At 40.4% G+C, this 17,374-nt stretch overlaps 1 protein-coding gene across 2 annotated transcripts in view; it reads left to right on the top strand.

The window, feature by feature from the left end:
* NRK (Nik related kinase) overlaps window positions 1–13,677 on the top strand; it is an 88,019-nt gene extending 74,342 nt beyond the window's left edge. For both annotated transcript variants that reach the window (XM_030967365.1, XM_030967364.1), the window contains exons 27-31: window positions 717–817; window positions 1,383–1,532; window positions 4,446–4,605; window positions 8,955–9,097; window positions 9,896–13,677. In XM_030967365.1, coding sequence (XP_030823225.1) covers window positions 717–817; window positions 1,383–1,532; window positions 4,446–4,605; window positions 8,955–9,097; window positions 9,896–9,979 — 638 coding nt within the window. In that variant the 3' untranslated portion in view covers window positions 9,980–13,677. The remainder of the gene's footprint in view (window positions 1–716; window positions 818–1,382; window positions 1,533–4,445; window positions 4,606–8,954; window positions 9,098–9,895) is intronic.
* Window positions 13,678–17,374: the final 3,697 nt, after the last annotated feature.

Raw genomic sequence — 17,374 nt, 5'->3', positions numbered from 1 at the left:
AGGTAGAAAAGAAAAAAAAATTACTGTTCTGCATTTTGGTGGAGTTTGCTGAGTTTTCTTGTTCTCTGCCTATGTGAGATAGAATCCTGTTTTCCATTGTGAAAACACAATGCACAAAGAAATCTTTATTTTCAGTGCATGATTCTTCATTTATTCTCAATGGGCCCAGCGTGACCTTAATTGGCTTGGAGAAATTGCTCATCTCTTAAATGCTTACTCATCTCAGAAAGATGGGAGTCCTTCACCCACACAGCACCTGGGGATTTAACCCACAGATGAGCAGTGACATGAAAATTCATCCTGCCAAGTCTGACAAAATTGTTCAGCCAACAACCACCAGTCCTCCAACAGTAGTTTATTCATAACCAGTAGTGGTGGAGTGTGTTCATACTTAAAAAATCAAGAGGTTGGTTTAGCTGTAGGGTCAAGACCTTTTTCTCTGAATAGTGAGATTTTTTTTCATCACTATATGAAAAGGAAGATATAAATGTTGGTAACAGTCATTTGGCTTTGCTGAAAATAAATGAAGTGTAGGTTTCCAGTCAAGGTGTTGTCACTGGTGATATTAAACATTGATGTCCAGAATGCATTAGTCTCCCATGCTGGATTAATGTCTACCTCTACAAGTCATCCATTGAAATTATTTCATGTGATGAGATGGTCTTTGATTTAAGCATCTGTCTGGTACCTAAGGAATTGTTCTTCTTGTATTACAGTAAGATATGAGAGAATCAAATTCCTTGTAATTGCTTTGAAAAACTCAGTGGAGGTTTATGCTTGGGCTCCAAAGCCTTATCACAAATTCATGGCTTTTAAGGTAAGTGAAACATCACTTTGGTTCAGATGTGTCACTGTCTCTCACTGTCTCTCATCTGTGCTCTGCTTTTGTTTTTGTTGTTTTGTATAACATTTATTCTAGCTAAAGATAAACTGAGTATTCTTTTGAAGAAAATGTAGTGCCTTTGATGTACTCTGGAGATGGCAAACATGAAACTGTCACAGTCATGAGTGTTAGATGTGAATAACTTGTTTCTCTCTACCCCAGCCAAACTCAGCAGGTGCTGTGCCAAAATGTGCATTTGAATTGACAAAGTTGATGTTGATTTCCCTCAAAAGGGGATGAAATTAAACACAGTGGTAGTCAGCCTACTTTTTGCCTAGTCCATTTCTAGAATCTTGATTTCTTTTTCAAACCACAAATGAATTATCCAACTGTCCATGCAACTCAGTGGATGATGGATACTTAGGTCCTTAAATGTAACCTACTATTTTACCAAAATAGCTGTCTAACTTCTGAGTTTTGAGAATTTGTAGGATCCTAAATGTAGTTCTGCAAACCAACAGTTTTATTGTGCTACATACTGCATTTTTCTTTTTTCCAGTCCTTTACCTCACTTCATCACAAACCACTGTCAGTTGACCTGACTGTTGAAAATGGGCAAAGACTAAAGGTCATATATGGCTCAGTAGTGGGATTTCATGCCATTGATGTGGACTCTGGATCTGTGTATGACTTGTACCTTCCAACACACGTAAGAGAATCCAAAAAACTACATTAATGCCTTTGTTCTTTGGGTTGTGTATTGATAATGATCAGGTTAAGAGTTGTGCTATTTTTCAAAAGAATGACTAGTGGCAGCTAATGCAAACCACTTTTCACATAGTTTTATAACACTGAAGTCCTGTTTAAATGCTTTTATTGCATTTAGAATATCAATTTTAGTGGTTTAATGTCATAAAGCCTATTGTATGGACAGTGCTATTTTTAATTGATTTATCCTGGAAATTTAGGACTTAAACAAAGACACAATAATATCTACATGAATTTAGGTAACTTTTACAATCTGCCACTGTGCAGACAGCAGAAACCAAGTTCAGACTAAATAAATTTGCTGATCTTCTTGCCATTCAGTTGCCCATGAAACCACTCTGTAAATTCAGAAAAAGTTTTACATTATCCTTGGGACTTTCTCATTAGATTGTCAGTAAGTTAGCATGAAGATGTTGATATCAGGGGTATGTGTACATCTTGCATTGTGTTTCTGTTTGAGGCGATGGAGAGCACTAAATTCCTGCTTCAGCTCAGATAACAGCAAATTGCCCTGCAGAAGTGAATGGCTGGCATGGGGCTGTCCAATATGAAGTCTATGCTATGGTGTTAATTATTTTGGAGTTTTGTTTGTGTGCCTGTTTTTTAGCTATTTTTTTCAAAGCTGTGAGTCCCAAAAGCCAGAGAATCTTGGGGGCTTAGGTTCAGCAAACTGGCAGGTTCCAGACTGGCTCCAATCTGATGGGAGGCCCCTGGCAGAGAAACTTCTGTGCACACTTGAACCCTCCCTGAAGTCAACAGTGCTCCACAGGGGCTGGGGGTGCCATGGCCTCCTTGCATCCCCAGACCATGTGTCCCAAAGTTATGCTTGGGAGGTCTGAAGAAATCTCATCCTAGATCTGCATGTTGCAGCCTGTGCTGTGAATCCATCTATTTTTAACTTTTCTCCACTCTCAGCCCCTCATTTTCAACCCAAATGAAACCCCATTCCTCCTGTGCAAGCCACTTGATCACTCTGCTGCCCCTGCAAGCCACAGCCTCCATGTTCTGTCAGACCTGTGTTCCTGATGGACACAGTGTGTAACATTGGCTGTTAGATTTATAGGCTGCTCTTAATTGAAAAATGACTTCTAGCTGTTCTAACTGTTGAATCACCTGCTAAAGGCTTGTACTGTTTATTTCTGTGTTCGTTTTTTAAGGTACTTAGTATTTGTCTTGTTAGAGGATTTATTTAATCTGACAGTACCTTTGTTAACTAGTCAGCTATGATGAATTCCCATCAGTTTGTAAATTGAAGCGTGGTACCCACGTGCCTTTCTGGAAGTGGGTTGCTGAGCAAGGTGAGCAGTGACTTGTCAAAAGGATCATTAGCATAATTGCCCAAGAGAAGAAAGGCAAAGAAAAAAGTGAACTTTCTTAGAGGCTTTACTTTTTCAACTGGCTGAAAATACAATTAGGTACCTGATGAGAGAGATTTCCCAGGTGACTGCCCTGAATATGTGGGGCACCTGAGACTGACTGCATTTGTGTGAGCTCTTCAGCCACAAGTTAGCACGGACTAAAAATATATTTTCCTTTCAGAGTCTTAGACCTGAAATAAATCAGCTGCTACAGCAGCTCTATCTTTTTTGATACTCTATTATTTCAAAAGAGCTAGAACCGGATACTTACCTCCAGGAGCTTTGTGGTGGCAATAGCCCAGACTGTAACAGGCTGACTTGAGATACTCTTGCTTTCTGGTAGCCTCTTTTCCTGGTTGCCCAGCTCTTTCTGCATCTCTTACCTGCTGCGGTCGCTCATGCGGGTCCCAAGGCGGCGCATTAAAATTGCTCTGCGGCTCTGGATCCCCGTTCTAGTGTTACGGATAGTTCTTGCGGAGGCACGGAGTCAAGTGGGTGGCCTGAGTGTATTCAGTTGGGCAAGTACAGCTTCAGTGCTTCTTTACTGTTCGTTGTGCCCTTACAGTGTGCATAAATGTCTGTGCTTGAGGGGAAAAAAAAAAAAGACCTGTGTGTGGCTGGCTTGTGAGAATGATGTAAAGCTCCAGTCATATGCTTCCTATAAAAATAATAATTTTGGTGATTTAATTTACTATGTAACATCCTATTCTGAGTAGCGCTTTAAACAAGGAAGTGCTTTGTTTTTTTAAGGCTGTCCTCTTTTTTTTTCAAAAATGCTTTCATAAAACCCCACCTTCATGGTTGTATACTTCACCTTTAGTTTTGGGTTGTTTTGCTTGGGATATGTTGGCTTCTGGGAGAGATTCGTGTGTGTGAAATGCACTGTTCCTGTGGCAGGCAGAGGTGTGCCCAACAGCAGTCAAATGGGCAGCTATTTGTAGTAAAGGATCTGGGAAGGGAAAGACAGAGTGAAAAGGTCCAGGGAACTTTTTACAGCAAGATAAATACAATTAAATTTGCAGGTTTTTACCTTGTGAGTGGGGAAAGGGAAGTATCATGGAAAGTGAAAGCACTGATCTCCTGGAATGTGGAAGTTTCTGTCCTTCATCTTCTGAAAAAGTTGTGAATTCAAATTTATTTCACCTTTCTCCTATTTATATAATCCAAGTATTTTGTGAGGGACTAAGTAAATATTATTGTGTCTCAATGGCTCCATGGCTTCTTGAAACCAATTAACACTGGTAAATTTAATGTGAACTATTGAACACTGATTTATTTGCAAACCTGCTGTCATATTCAAAGGGGGGAGAAGGAGAGAAAGTCTGTTTCAGAGGCTTACTAGCAAACTATACAGCCTCTGAGAACAGGCATTTCTTTCACTTTCCATGAGCCATGAGCTAGTTCTTTTTATTGCTCTGCCAAGCTAGTTAGAATGATGTCATCACTGAAATTGCAGTCTGTGTTCTGATATAAATCTCAGTAAAATATGATTCCAGATCCAGGGGACGATCCGCCCCCATGCCATTATCATCCTCCCAAACACCAGTGGCATGGAGCTCCTGCTCACCTACGAAGATGAAGGCATCTACATTGATATATATGGGCATTTCACAAAGGAGACTGTTCTACAGTGGGGAGAAATGCCAGCATCTGTAGGTATGTATGAAAAATAGCTCTCTATTAAATATAAGATGCTGCTGCACGAAGCCTGACTTCTTTATGAGGTTTGTGTCTCTGTAAAAATGGTTGTATGGCACATAAAGCAGCTTCTGAGCAAACCAGATGTGTAAAAGAGTAAACAGATTTATGGGTGTTTGTGTTAACACAGCCAATGATTGCAATAGGGGCTTCCCATTTGGACACAATCTGTATTCTTGTCACACTGTTTATTGCATCACACATTGACTATACAGACAGACTTCACTGAGGATGCAGCTTACCACCAGTTTCCACAGGGAGAATGATGTGAATTACAGAGGGGAAGAAGTGTTTTGGTTGTTCATAGCTCACAGCGTTTTATGTAGAAATTCACAGCTACTGAGGGGTCAGTTACTGAAGAGATCTGTAACTGCTGTCAAATGGCCCCTTCATTTTGGCACTTTAAATTCACAGGGCTGCCAGCCCAGGGTATTTGTGATAGATTCTTAATCTCCCCATGCTTGCAGTTGGCTGTGTAGGAGGAGATTCTGCTTGTACTGCAGCCAGGACAGCTGTTTGTTTCACCTTTCCCATAGGGCTTCAGGCTAACAGTGGGGAAAATGAAGCACAACATAGGCAGATTTTTGAGTTTATTACTTGCTAATTTCTGTCTCACTCCTGTTCTTTATTTTAAAACAAACATTCCAACAAAACAAGGCCCAAGACAATTAGACTGCACAGAAGCCTGTTATTAGCTTGGAGGAAACCGGATAGCACAGTGAAAAATCAAGGATGTTCACCTTTTTCCTTTCACTTCTACCTGAGTAGTTTTAGGGAAAGCCCATCTTTGGGATGTGGTTCAAACCAAATCTGACTTGAGATTGAAATGATACTTCCACTAAAAATTAACCTAACCTCTAAATACACAACTCAAACTTCAGATAAGACCTCTGTTAACTGTTATTTTAATAATTTTACCCCTAATTCCTATAAATTTTATTAATCCTTTGATATCCTTGGCTGCAGACAAAAACATTATAAGAGAAGTGTGAATAACTGTTATTTGAATGGCCCAGCTTAGGGGCAACTTGACAGTTTCTTAAAAAATCCTGTTTTCCTGGAATTTCTATGCCCATTTCAAACCTCCTTAAGTCTGTATGAGCATATCTTAATTTTCACTCTCTGTTGCAGACACAGAAGGGTCTTGTGTTACCCTCAGGGTGCTCTCTAGTCATCCTTTGCTCATTTCTTGATTTCTTTAAACACGTATTTTGAAAGAAATATTTGTAGTTGGTAAGAGTATTTTGACAGATAAAATTAAAAAGTTTGTATTATAATCGGTGGATTTAGGGCAGAGAATCTAAATATATCTTACTCATAGTCTTAAACTGGGTCCTCTGTGACCAATCTGTTAATAAGAAATCAGAGAGAGGAAGCTCAAATCCCATGGGAAATTAAAAACCTGTAGAAGTATTCTATGTTTAATCTGAAAAATGTAAACATATGTAGGCTAAATATAAATATAGCTGTAACATTTTCTGTGAAACAGGTTTCAAAAAGGTATTAAGAAACATCAGGTTAATAAGATTTGGGAGCACTCTTGCCTGTTCATGTGAGTAATGAATTATTTATAGTATGTAGCCATGAAGGGTTGACACAAATCTGGATATTCCCAGAGGAACTAGTAAAAGTCTTTATTTCCTTTTCCCTGTACAGTTTAGAAGCCTATTCTGTAGAGAAACAGAGAGTGTAACCAAAAGGTGGTTAAATTACTGCCTCAATGCTCTGCAGCATCCCAGCTGGAAGCATAGGATATTTTTATCTAAAACTGCAGTGGAAAGTGGACTCAAAGTAACTATTCCCAAGGTATAGGAGCTATTGTTCCAAAATAAGACAACTCTGAGTATCTGCTCTCAGTTCATTTCACATGAAACACCTCTAAGAGCTCCCACATGGGAGGATTATCATGACTCAGTACTGACCTCTGAATTGATAGCCTGCTATCCTTCACATTAATCTCCATGTATAGATAAGTCTTTATTATTGGACAACTGTGCAAATGGTGTAATGAGGCCGTTTTGTTTGCATGCTGTTTCACAGAAGAAATTTGGGAAAGAATTTTTTGATTCTGCTACAAAACTGAAATTTTTTGCTACTTGTACTTAAACCTGCCATTGTCAGTTGCTGGGTTCTGGGTATATTGGCCAGACAGCAGAGCATCAGGGCTGAACTTGGTGTATCTGGTTTATTCTGTTCTTTTTTTGAATACTGCCTGGAGGTCAGATCTCTTCAGAACACAGCAGAAGTGGCCCAGCAGATGACCTAGAGGTTGCAGCAGACACTAATGAAGTGGTTCCTGGGAGCTGCAAGGAAGCTATCAAACTGAAATCTGCCAAAGGCACAGATACAGACACGGCATAGTGGCAGCTGGAGTTTAGTTTTCATTTAGTGGAAAAGATCAGGAGACTTATTAGTTCTTTGTTGCAAGACCTATACGACCTATACTAAACAGAGTAGCCGCAGAACAGTTTCATGCTGTTTATACACATGCACCTGCCTTGCTTCCCACCCCCAGAACCACAGGCTGCCTCTGTCTCCATTGTGTTCAAAAGCAAACTTTGAAAAGGTTAATGTGATGTCAGTTGGTACAAAAAATAGCAAAAGTTTGAGTCTTGTATAATTTTGATGTCCTTCACTTTATGTGTGGTCTGGGCTTACTTTTCAGATCCTGTAGACTGCATGGGTGCTGCCCTGGGCTCATGCTGCTGCTGCTGCACTGTTCAGAAATGTTAATGACACTTTCTTCACAGCCTGCAGCAATGGTGCCCTGTTGTACAGCCTGAAGCATAAAGAAAAGATTGTAAAATATATTCATTTCATGGTTTTGAGTTTTAGAAAATACTCCTCCTCTTTTGCCACTCACCCTTGGTTACTCACTACTGCTTTGCTTTTAAAACAGGTTCATTTCTTCTTCTTTACTCATGACTGGAATATTGGGAAAGAATTATCTTGCTCTCAGCACTAGTGGCAGGGAAGCCTTCAGTGTGCACAAAGAATAACTGAAAGTCTTCTGAACAGATTTAGGGGAAATTTATAGACTCTGAGGAAACTAAAATCACAACACTGTAACCAAACCATATGTGTTTCCAAGGAGGTATGATTTTCATACATTTGTTCTAACAACAATTATAAAGCAAGGATTCCAAGTTAATGTTAAATCAACCCTGCTAGAAGTATATACAGTCATGTGGGCATGTTGCCTTTATTTTCTGCTGTCCTTCTCAAGCAGGATTGCAGGCTGCTGTTTCTAGTATCAGTCTGTACTGAAAGTTCAATTTTTAGACAAAAACCTAAATCAACATGGAAGGTTTTAAGAAGCAGACCTTGCTCACACTAATAATGTAGAGCAGATATACACTGTCAAATGAAGCTAAAAGCCAGTCCAGTGCACACATTCCCTCTACATCATTTTAGAGCAACAGAATTCTCAGACTAATGCAGTAACAGTTGATAGTTGAGTAAGAAGAACAATTTCTGAGCATTGACTACCAATAGAGCATAGCTAATGTGATTTTACCTTGGAAGCCCATACAAGTGCCAGTCAGAGGGCTTTCACTGAAACTGTGCCTAATTTGAAATCTGTGGTCTTAACTCCTTCATCACTATTCCAGTTTCTTATTGCCAGATTTAATGGGAGTATTGTACTAAGCTTCCACAGTGCTAGAATATCTTCTTTTGGTTTTGGAAATATTCCATATAACCAGGCATGAGAAGACACCAAATTAATCATGCCATGGTCTCAGATTCTGAAGTATTCAGGTTTCAGACTAAGCTGACCTCCATAGTAAATACAAACCCAGCTTCCTAATAGGAACAGAGTACAGTGGGTACAGAGAAGACAGTCAAGACTTTTCTTGAATATAAACAGTTAAGGATGAGAGGCAAAGATGGGCACAAGTTGCACCAAGATATTAGGAAGAGATGTTCAGCCCTGAAAGTAGTGATGCATTGCAGCAGGGTCTTGGAAAGGTTGTCAAATATCCATGAAACCATATCTGTACAAGGTCCTGAGTAACCTTGTCTATTTTGGCCCCACTTTGGGGAGGGGGAGGGGCAGTGGTTAAACAAGATGCCCTTCAGAGTTTTCCTCCAAGCTTTTGTGAGTCTAAGATATACAGTAGATGTTAAGATTTATGTCTAGAGTTCAAAATAAGTCTGAGAGGACAAACTGAAATTTAGTTACTATTCCTAAGGCTTTTTTGTGCAAACTTAATCAGATCCATAATTAACGTAAATGAGGCAAGAATCAGTCTTTCAGCTGTTAAACAGTACCTTTCTTCTTCTTTTTTTTATTTTTTGTCTTCTAGCTTACCTCCTTCAGTCCAATCAGGTCATGGGCTGGGGAGAAAAAGCGATTGAACTACGCTCTGTGGAAACAGGAAATCTGGAAGGAGTATTTATGCACAAGAAAGCACAGAAGCTAAAATTTCTATGTGAAAGAAATGACAAGGTACAGAGATGACTACAGTGTGGTGACTTAGCAAAAATGAGTAATAGCTGACTACGACACACCAGTTAATTCTGGTAACTTTGTTACTGGTTATTTCCTACCTTGGTATAAGTTCCCTCTTCAAAGCCAGTGTAGTCACTGTCCCACAAAGTACCCATTATGGATATTCATTAGGGATGCTGCACACATTCCCACCCCCAGCTGCTAGAACTCTCTATTCCACCCAGCCTTCACTGCTATCAGTGAAGACAAATGCAGGCATTGTGAACGGCACAGCACCACAGGTGTAGTGGGGAGGGTTAGTGAGTGAGCCCTGAAAATTCCCAGCTACAGGACTGCCTCTCCTGGGCTACTGAAATTACAGGAGTTGGAGCAGTCATGATGTGGAAAAAAACCCCAACACTCCTAATTGCAGACACCAGGGTATGGATAATCAGGTATGATTTTTTGCATATAGCAATTTTGGTAAATGTTCTCTGAAATATCTTTAGTCCCACTGTCATATTTAGAAAACTGAAATCCTAAAACCTTAGATTATTTATTTTTAAATGTTCTCCTATGTATTTTCAAATAGGGAAAGAAAATGAAGTATACCACATTTTAAAAAATGCAGTTGTACCACATGTACAGTTTCACTTTAAAAAGTTTTTCATGGGATTAAAATTCAGTTGTGATATATGTGTATCCTTGTGTTTGGGACTGTGGCATTCTATCACCTTTCTTATATGAGTAAAAATATTTTCATAAATATAAACTGACAGTAGCATCTTTTTTTTCTTCTTTTTTTTCCCTTTCAAGGTGTTCTTTGCATCTGTACAGTCAGGAGGCAGCAGTCAAATATACTTTATGACTCTTGGTCAAAATGTACTATTCAACTGGTAAAGCACATCAAAATGAAGACAATGAAAAATTCCCTGTAGGTAACAGTGTAAAATTCTCAGAGGTAATATACACAAATTTGCACTTCTTACCTACAAAAATGTTGTCATTATTGACTTATTAAAATTCATATTCTTTCAGTCTGGAAAGAATTCTATTTTCCTGTTGAAGTATTGCAAACATGTTTAGTTTGTCTTTCAAAGTATGTTGCAAACAAAGATTGTATTAGGAGACTTTAGTGAAGAATGTAGCCAATATAAGAAGCTCCTGTACTCTGAAGAATGGGCAGTTACACTTTCACAGGTGATGTAATGTTGGTATCTTGAACTGAAGTCACTTTTTATGGACAGTGACAGCTGTTGGTAGATACAAAACCACAGTTGGAATCTATTTTGAATCGGGTTTGGGATCCTTTTGCAGTTTAAGTAAGCTGTTTCTGTCACCAAGATGAACTGGAATGACTTGTCCACGCCTTACAACAGGGAAGGAGTACAAGGGTTTGTGGTGGGTCCCAGCCAGACCAGAAGGCTTGAGGGATCCCTCCCTGGACCTTGAGGGATCATCCCCTGTGCTGGGTGGACAGGTGTGTTTCAGTACAGAGTTGTAAAAATAGTTAATTCTGAACATGTGCCCCGGGTGGGAGATTTCTACCAATGCAGGGAGGGACAGACTTTGTGTTTCTCTCAGGGCTGGATGCCTGAGCCCATAGACACAGTTACTGTAGGATGTATTTGTAAAAACTGTTTAAATACTCAGTCAAAATCATAGATGCATAAAGCATTATGAAACAGAACCTGTAACTTTCATTCACAGCTGGGACCCACACTTATATAAATTGATTTAAAGGCACTACCCATGTATATAAAGAAGGGCACAAGAGCAGGCACTTTCTTTTCTTCCTTCTTGCTCTTTCACATGAAGTCTTTGTGTATTTGTATGTAAATATAATCTTTCCACAACAGATATTAAGATTAACAAATGTATTCTTAATATAGCTATGAAAATATCCAAAGAGTTAATCTATTATAAATAGAAAATATAAATAATTCCAGGTGCTTTCTATGCTAATTATACCTAAATAAAGCTGCGTCTTCTAGTGTTATTGGTGCCACAGTGTTTCTGCATAAACTCTGTTCTCAGGGGCTTATAAGTTGGCCATAAAACTATAGAGTTATAATATATACATATATATATATATGTACACACTATATACAATCATATACTATGATTCAATTTTAGGGTTTAATGTAATCCTTGTGTAGCTAATTTTTGGATGTGCTTTGAAAATGTAGAGCATCAAATGTAATACAAAAGAGCTCATTCCAGACATGATACAGTAGGGATAATGCTGTGGGCAAAAGTGAAATCACTAGTTCCAGTGCTTGAAAATAGGTGTTTTTACTTGAAATATTTGATACTGAAGGGTGCAGGAAAAGTGTGTTGGAATATCTGTTTGTCTACCTCAAGGTTCTGTGTTGATAAGAGGCAGAAATAGAGTTGTTGGAGCTGGCAGCTCTGCTGTCCAGTGTGTCAGTCTGGGTGCTGGCAGTGATGCTGTGACTGACAAGTGCTCAGAACTGTGTCCCTGTGCTGTCCCAGCAGGGAATCAAAGCAGGAGCTAATCACCCTTCCCCCTGTTCCCTGGGCTGGCACCTCCCTGCTGCAGGCAGGTCAGAGGTGCCTGCACTGTTGCTCTTATGTTTTTGGCTATCTGGAGGACTGCACTTTCCAAAGTTACTAACCTAGCACTTTTCACAGGCACTAGCTTATCTCAAAATGTATAGTGCTTTTTAATGAAGAATTTTCCTTTTAAATGTTTAACTAACAGAAAAATAAGCCTGAAGCCATACTAAAAAAATACATTTAAATACTCAAAGTGGTTCTTAATGTATGTGAGTGATTAGCTTGTGCAGACTTGAAACCTGAATGGAAACTGCTTGAGCAGAGCTGTGTGACAACAGGAGCTCTGTCTGGTTGTAGCAATGTTCCTGCCTGTTGCCAGGGCAAATAAGCAAAGCCTGGCTTGGCTCCCTGTGCTGCTGAACATTTGGGCTTGTTGCATTGGACTTACAGAGTAAACAAACAACAGGGGGAAAAAAAGCCACCAACAAAAACAAATAAGTCCAAATCTATAGCAGAATCAGAGATGAAAGTTACAGTTACTGACAAAAAGTAAGTTGGAGACAATCAATTTATAAGCAACTTGCTTTTGACTTAAAAGTCTAAGAGACTGTGAAGGAAGAGCAGCTTTCCTTTTGCACACAATAGGTGTGCAAAACTTGCAGAGCTGCTCGTGCTGTAAGTAATCAGTGATCCAGGCTGCCCTGTAATGTTTTGAAAGTGTGCTTATCTCAGCAGCCTCTGCACTACGGAGGATGCATGGGATTTGTCCCTCTCCTGTTCTGGTGTCAACAGGTAGGAGGCTGATATTTTCCTGATGCTAGGGACTAGTTAAAAAGAATTTAGCAGAGAACAGTGGGAATTTATAACAAGTCATATGAACAGATTAAAGAAGCAAATGTGATCAAGCTTAAGTTTACTGTAGCAGAAAATTACAATGACAATACGTTGACACTGTGAAAAAGTTTAACTCTATGCTAAAAGAGAAAAAACCCAAACAACCACAAGTTCAAGAGAGGGAATATGCACTATTACATTGGGATTATAATTCATTCTGTTTCCCTCTGTTAGCTTTCTTCTTTCTAGCTCCAATTCAAGGCAGTGAGTTGGATTTTCATCTTCTATTCACTGTAAAAAAAAACATTAAAAACTTTCTATGTGTAATTATGGAAAGCATGAGGCACTTAGAGGTTAATGCTTTTGAAGGATTTAGCAGTGGTATTGCAAATAGCAACAGCAACTGAATGCAACAAGGAGAAACCTGTGGCATTGTCCCTCTATCAAGAGATAGTCAGAAAGGCTGAAGATGAGAAAGAGCTCAGAGATGTTGAGAAGAGTAACAGAAGAAGGAGGAAGTGACTGAAGAGGAGGGAAAAGCTGAAGAAAAGAAACACAAGTAGCCAAAGGTAAGGGAGTGGATGTCTGGCACAGCATATTGCTGTAGGAGGAATACAAAAGGTTAAAAGATGTTAAGGAAAAGAAGGCAGCCAAAGAAATGGAAAGGTGTCTGAAGTGACTGGGGGTACTGAATGAGGGAGTATTTTGAATAACTGTTCAGCTCAAAGCAAAAGTACAAAGGCCAGATGAAAAAAATGTAAAAATCCAGTAACCAAGGTTACCCAGACATAATTTTAACTATGCAAAATGTATATCACATTTGTAATTTCATTTTGTGAGGTGTTTCACTAGCTGTATCCTTTCACTAACTTTTAAAACCAAGGACTAAACTGCTTAATGTGTTTTCCTAGTGATGTCACTTTGACATGAAAAAATGCTACAGGGGCAGAATGTTAAGGATCCATGTCATTAACCCTTTGGTACATGCAGTCTCCTAATGACAGGTGATGCTCATAATGTTGCATTTGCCACACAAGATTGTGCTGTGCTGCAGCAATGTAGAACTGTGTGTATGTGCCTGCTTTTATTTTAGGCATGGTGAACTCTCTTTTGTAGCCTTAAGCTTGGCACATGACTTCAAAACCTGGGAACCATGCAAGTTATATACTGTACACTATGTATTATTCTCTAATGTGGAAATTGTACAATTGAAACAGTAATAAAAATACTCTGAAAAATCAAAACTAGTATCACACTTGTAATGATTCTGTTATATTGACATCAGCTCTTGTAAAAATTGTAGAAACCTTTGTTATTGTTTTCCAAATCAAGTCACCGTTCTTAGGGAAACATCCATATCTGCCTGTAGGGACAAAACAAATACATATCCTTGTATGGATAAAGATGTCCAAGTGACAGTGTGAGAGCTCAGAGTGGACAGAGTGCACCTGAGGGTGACAGCCAGTGCTGTGCTGAGTGTGCTGCTAATGAGCTTCACTGCATTTCTGTGTGTCTGCCCTTCTCTTCACACAAACACCCCGTGGCATGAGGGCAGTGGAACTGCAGCAAAGTGACAGCTTGCAGTCATTGATGCTACAAGAACTGGCTTTTGTGCACATCAGCCTGAGTGCCAGGTTAGCCCAAGTCACTTTTTCTCAGGTAAGCTCACACAGTCTTTATTGCCACTGGCATTTTTTCCTCCAAAGACCACCATAAAAGCTGGGTTACAAGTTCAGTTCCAGGGTTAAACAGCTGTATTTAAGTTAAATGAAGCATAAGAAAACCTGCACTCTGTAGGAAAGACTTCTATAGATTTTAAAACCAGTGCAGTGAGTCAAAGTTCCACACACCAAAAGTGTAACAAATTTTCCTGCTGATAACCCGCCACTTTCTTAAACTGCCTTTCAAAGTGCAGAGAGCTGATTAAAGGGCAAGGGTATGTCAGCTGGGTAATCACCCAAAATGTTATTTTAGCATTACTTAACCACTTCTGTTATTTCCTAAGATTTAACAAAAGCACCTAGGAAATAATGGTGAAATGCATCAGAAAAACTTTTCTATTTTTGTCCTCAAAACACTTTGTGGTGAACAACTTTTACAATCAGCTTTATGATCTTGCACACCAGCTATTTTTTTTTAATCTAGAACATTACCTTTTATTCTTTTGTGCCTTTCCTTTCTCCAACGTATTTTAAATGTAATATTTAACAGAATGTAATAACATCCTCCTATTCAGCATTAGCTTATTCCTCACTGTCACTGCTGTAAAGGCTAACTACTGTTTTCTTAAGGTGTGTTATATATAAAATCCAAGATATTTGACTGCTAATTGTCTCTGAGAATTTGAGACTATTGATTGACATGGGGTGAACACAAGTATTGTTTAGCACACTTGGTTGTAGGCATATAAAAATCATATTGTCTTCAATGAGCTGCTTACACATCCTGATGAAGCAGGCTCAGCATAACACAAAGCCCTCAGTTCTTGTGATGTGGTACAGCCATCTGCTGATGGCTCCTCTCCAGTCATTACTGATTCATTCTCTGAGTGTTTCTCAACTTCCAGTTTCTAATCCAGTCATATCAGTCCCACTGTTCAGGTATGGTAGGGAAATCACATCTAGATGAACTCACAGACATAACCAGTTTTTAAAACTTGTTGTTGACATGCTGACAGCAAGAGATTTAGCCTTGCTCCAGTTTTGAAATTGGTGTGTTGGCTGGACCTCTGCTGGTGAGAAAGAAAGCAGCAGGAGCAAGTTCCTAAGAGAAGGAGCAATCTTGTATCTGAACCTGCAATGCATACAGATTTATCCAGTATAAAGTGTTGGACTGATGGGGACTGATAGCAGTACTCTGCATGTATGCTCCACAAAAGCTTCAGCTTCAATGAATGAAACCCCAGTGACCCACAATAAAAATGGCAACAAATGCACATGTAACAATAATCTGTGTATGAATAAGTTTCTTCTGCAAATCCCATCATGAGCACAGACAAAAGTGGAGATAAGCTGGGGGTGGTCCACAGATTTCCTCATTATACCCACAGGTTATTTAATAACTAAAAAAAATGTACACCATAGATATCCATTGTTTGTGATGTGAAATCACATCCTGTGCAAGATCATTTGTTCATTTTTTTAAACTGTAAATGCCATTTTATCAGTTCACACAAGTAATGTGTTTACTGGGGAAGAAAGACACCCTGTGGAAGTTTTATCCAATACTTAGCTTCAACATAACACAAATGACTGATATGTTTTAAACTTTCTCAGTGAGGAATGCACTGTGATTATCACAAAATCCATAGTGTCATATCATTCTTAGAGAATTCTAAAGGCCAGTAAAAGCTTGTGCTTTATACCCCTTTGTCTAGTTTTTTCAGTCTATTTTAAATGATTCAGGTGACAGGTTTTCCAATTTCCCCAAGGCAAATGCTCCACAGTAACAAAGGCAGTAGACCAAGGATGTAGCTGTGCTCAGGCTGGAGGAACTGCTCTGGCCCAGCACTTGAGCCAGCTCTGCCTCAGCTGCAGCCACACTTCTGGATTTCCAGACTATCTGGACCAGTGACACTATAGAGACTGGAAGTTGCTACTCTTCTTGGCCTTTTCTTTTAGCCCTCTCCTCACTCTGTCCTGCTGGAATGGCTGGGGTGGGCAGGGATCTCTGGAGAACGTCAAGTCCAAGCCCCCTGCTAAAGCAGGGCCATGCAGAGCAGGATCTCATCCAGACAGCTTTTGAGTATCTCCAGAGGAAACTCCACAACCTCTCTGGGCAGCCTGTTCCAGTTCCAGCTGATTTACCTGCCTAGGGTCAGGGTTAGGGTTACGCCTAGAGTTAGGGTTTTTAAAGCAGAAAGCCCCAAGCTCCAGGCACATTGCAGCTGCTTCTGCCCTCAAAATAAAATTTTCCTCCTATTCGGATGGAATTCTTTGTTTATTAGTTTGTGTCTGTTGTCCCTTATCCTGTCACTGGGCACCACTTGTTCCCATTCTCTTGATACCTGTTTTGCAGATATTTGTGGGCACTGATAAAATCCCCTCTCAGTCTTGTAATTCTCTGGTTTCAATCGGCTCAACTCCCTCCACCTTTCCTCATAAGAGGTGTTTCCCCCACTAGAAAAAAATACAGGCACTGATAAAATATCAAAGTTCTTGATCTCAGTAAGCTTTCACAGGACTACTTACGAGATCAATGAAAGTGTCCCAATGGCAGGGGATTTGGAACCAGATGGTGTTTAAGGCCCCTTCCAACCCAAACCATTCTTCGATTCTATGGTGTGATAAAGAAGTTGGTAGTTGCAGTGGGACAAGAATCAATAACAATATAAATCTCACACACTTAGGAACCACTAATAAGAATTTCTTCTGAAGATGAGAGCAAGAACAAGACCCAGTAGACGTTTTCAACGGCAAAATGATTACAATTACCCTCACACTGCAACTATGTAAAAGACAAGTACAATATTAGAAGCAGGCACAAGCCTCTCGCAGCTGGGAACACACTGATGGTAAGGAAGAAGCAATGGCGAGTGCTGTGGAACCAGGAACAGGTGCTGCAGGGAGGCAGGGACCGAGGCGATGCTCGCCGATTCAGGCCTCTGTCCCTCCGACGGGGCGCTGGGGTCACCTGTGCCCCGAGCTGGCGGGCAGCGCCACAGCCACCGGCGAGCGAGCACGGGAACAGCCGCGGCCCCGGCCTGGCGGAGGAACACCCGCAGCCGCCTCTCCCACCGCTTCCCCGGGCCTCAGCTCCGTCCCTACTCCCGACCGCAGCCGCTCCCCGGCTGCCGTGTCCGAGTCCCCAGCCGGCGCTGTCCGCGTCCCTGTCCCCGTGTCCCCGCCCCGGCTCCGGCCGTTGGAGGTTTGAAAGGCGCGCGCCCGCCCGCCCCGCCCCGCGCGCGCGCGCCATGGGGGCGGCGCCCTGCGCTCAGCCATG

Source organism: Camarhynchus parvulus, chromosome 4A, assembly GCF_901933205.1.
Source record: "Camarhynchus parvulus chromosome 4A, STF_HiC, whole genome shotgun sequence".
NCBI lineage: Eukaryota > Metazoa > Chordata > Aves > Passeriformes > Thraupidae > Camarhynchus > Camarhynchus parvulus.
This window is presented reverse-complemented; position numbering and strand designations above follow the sequence as displayed.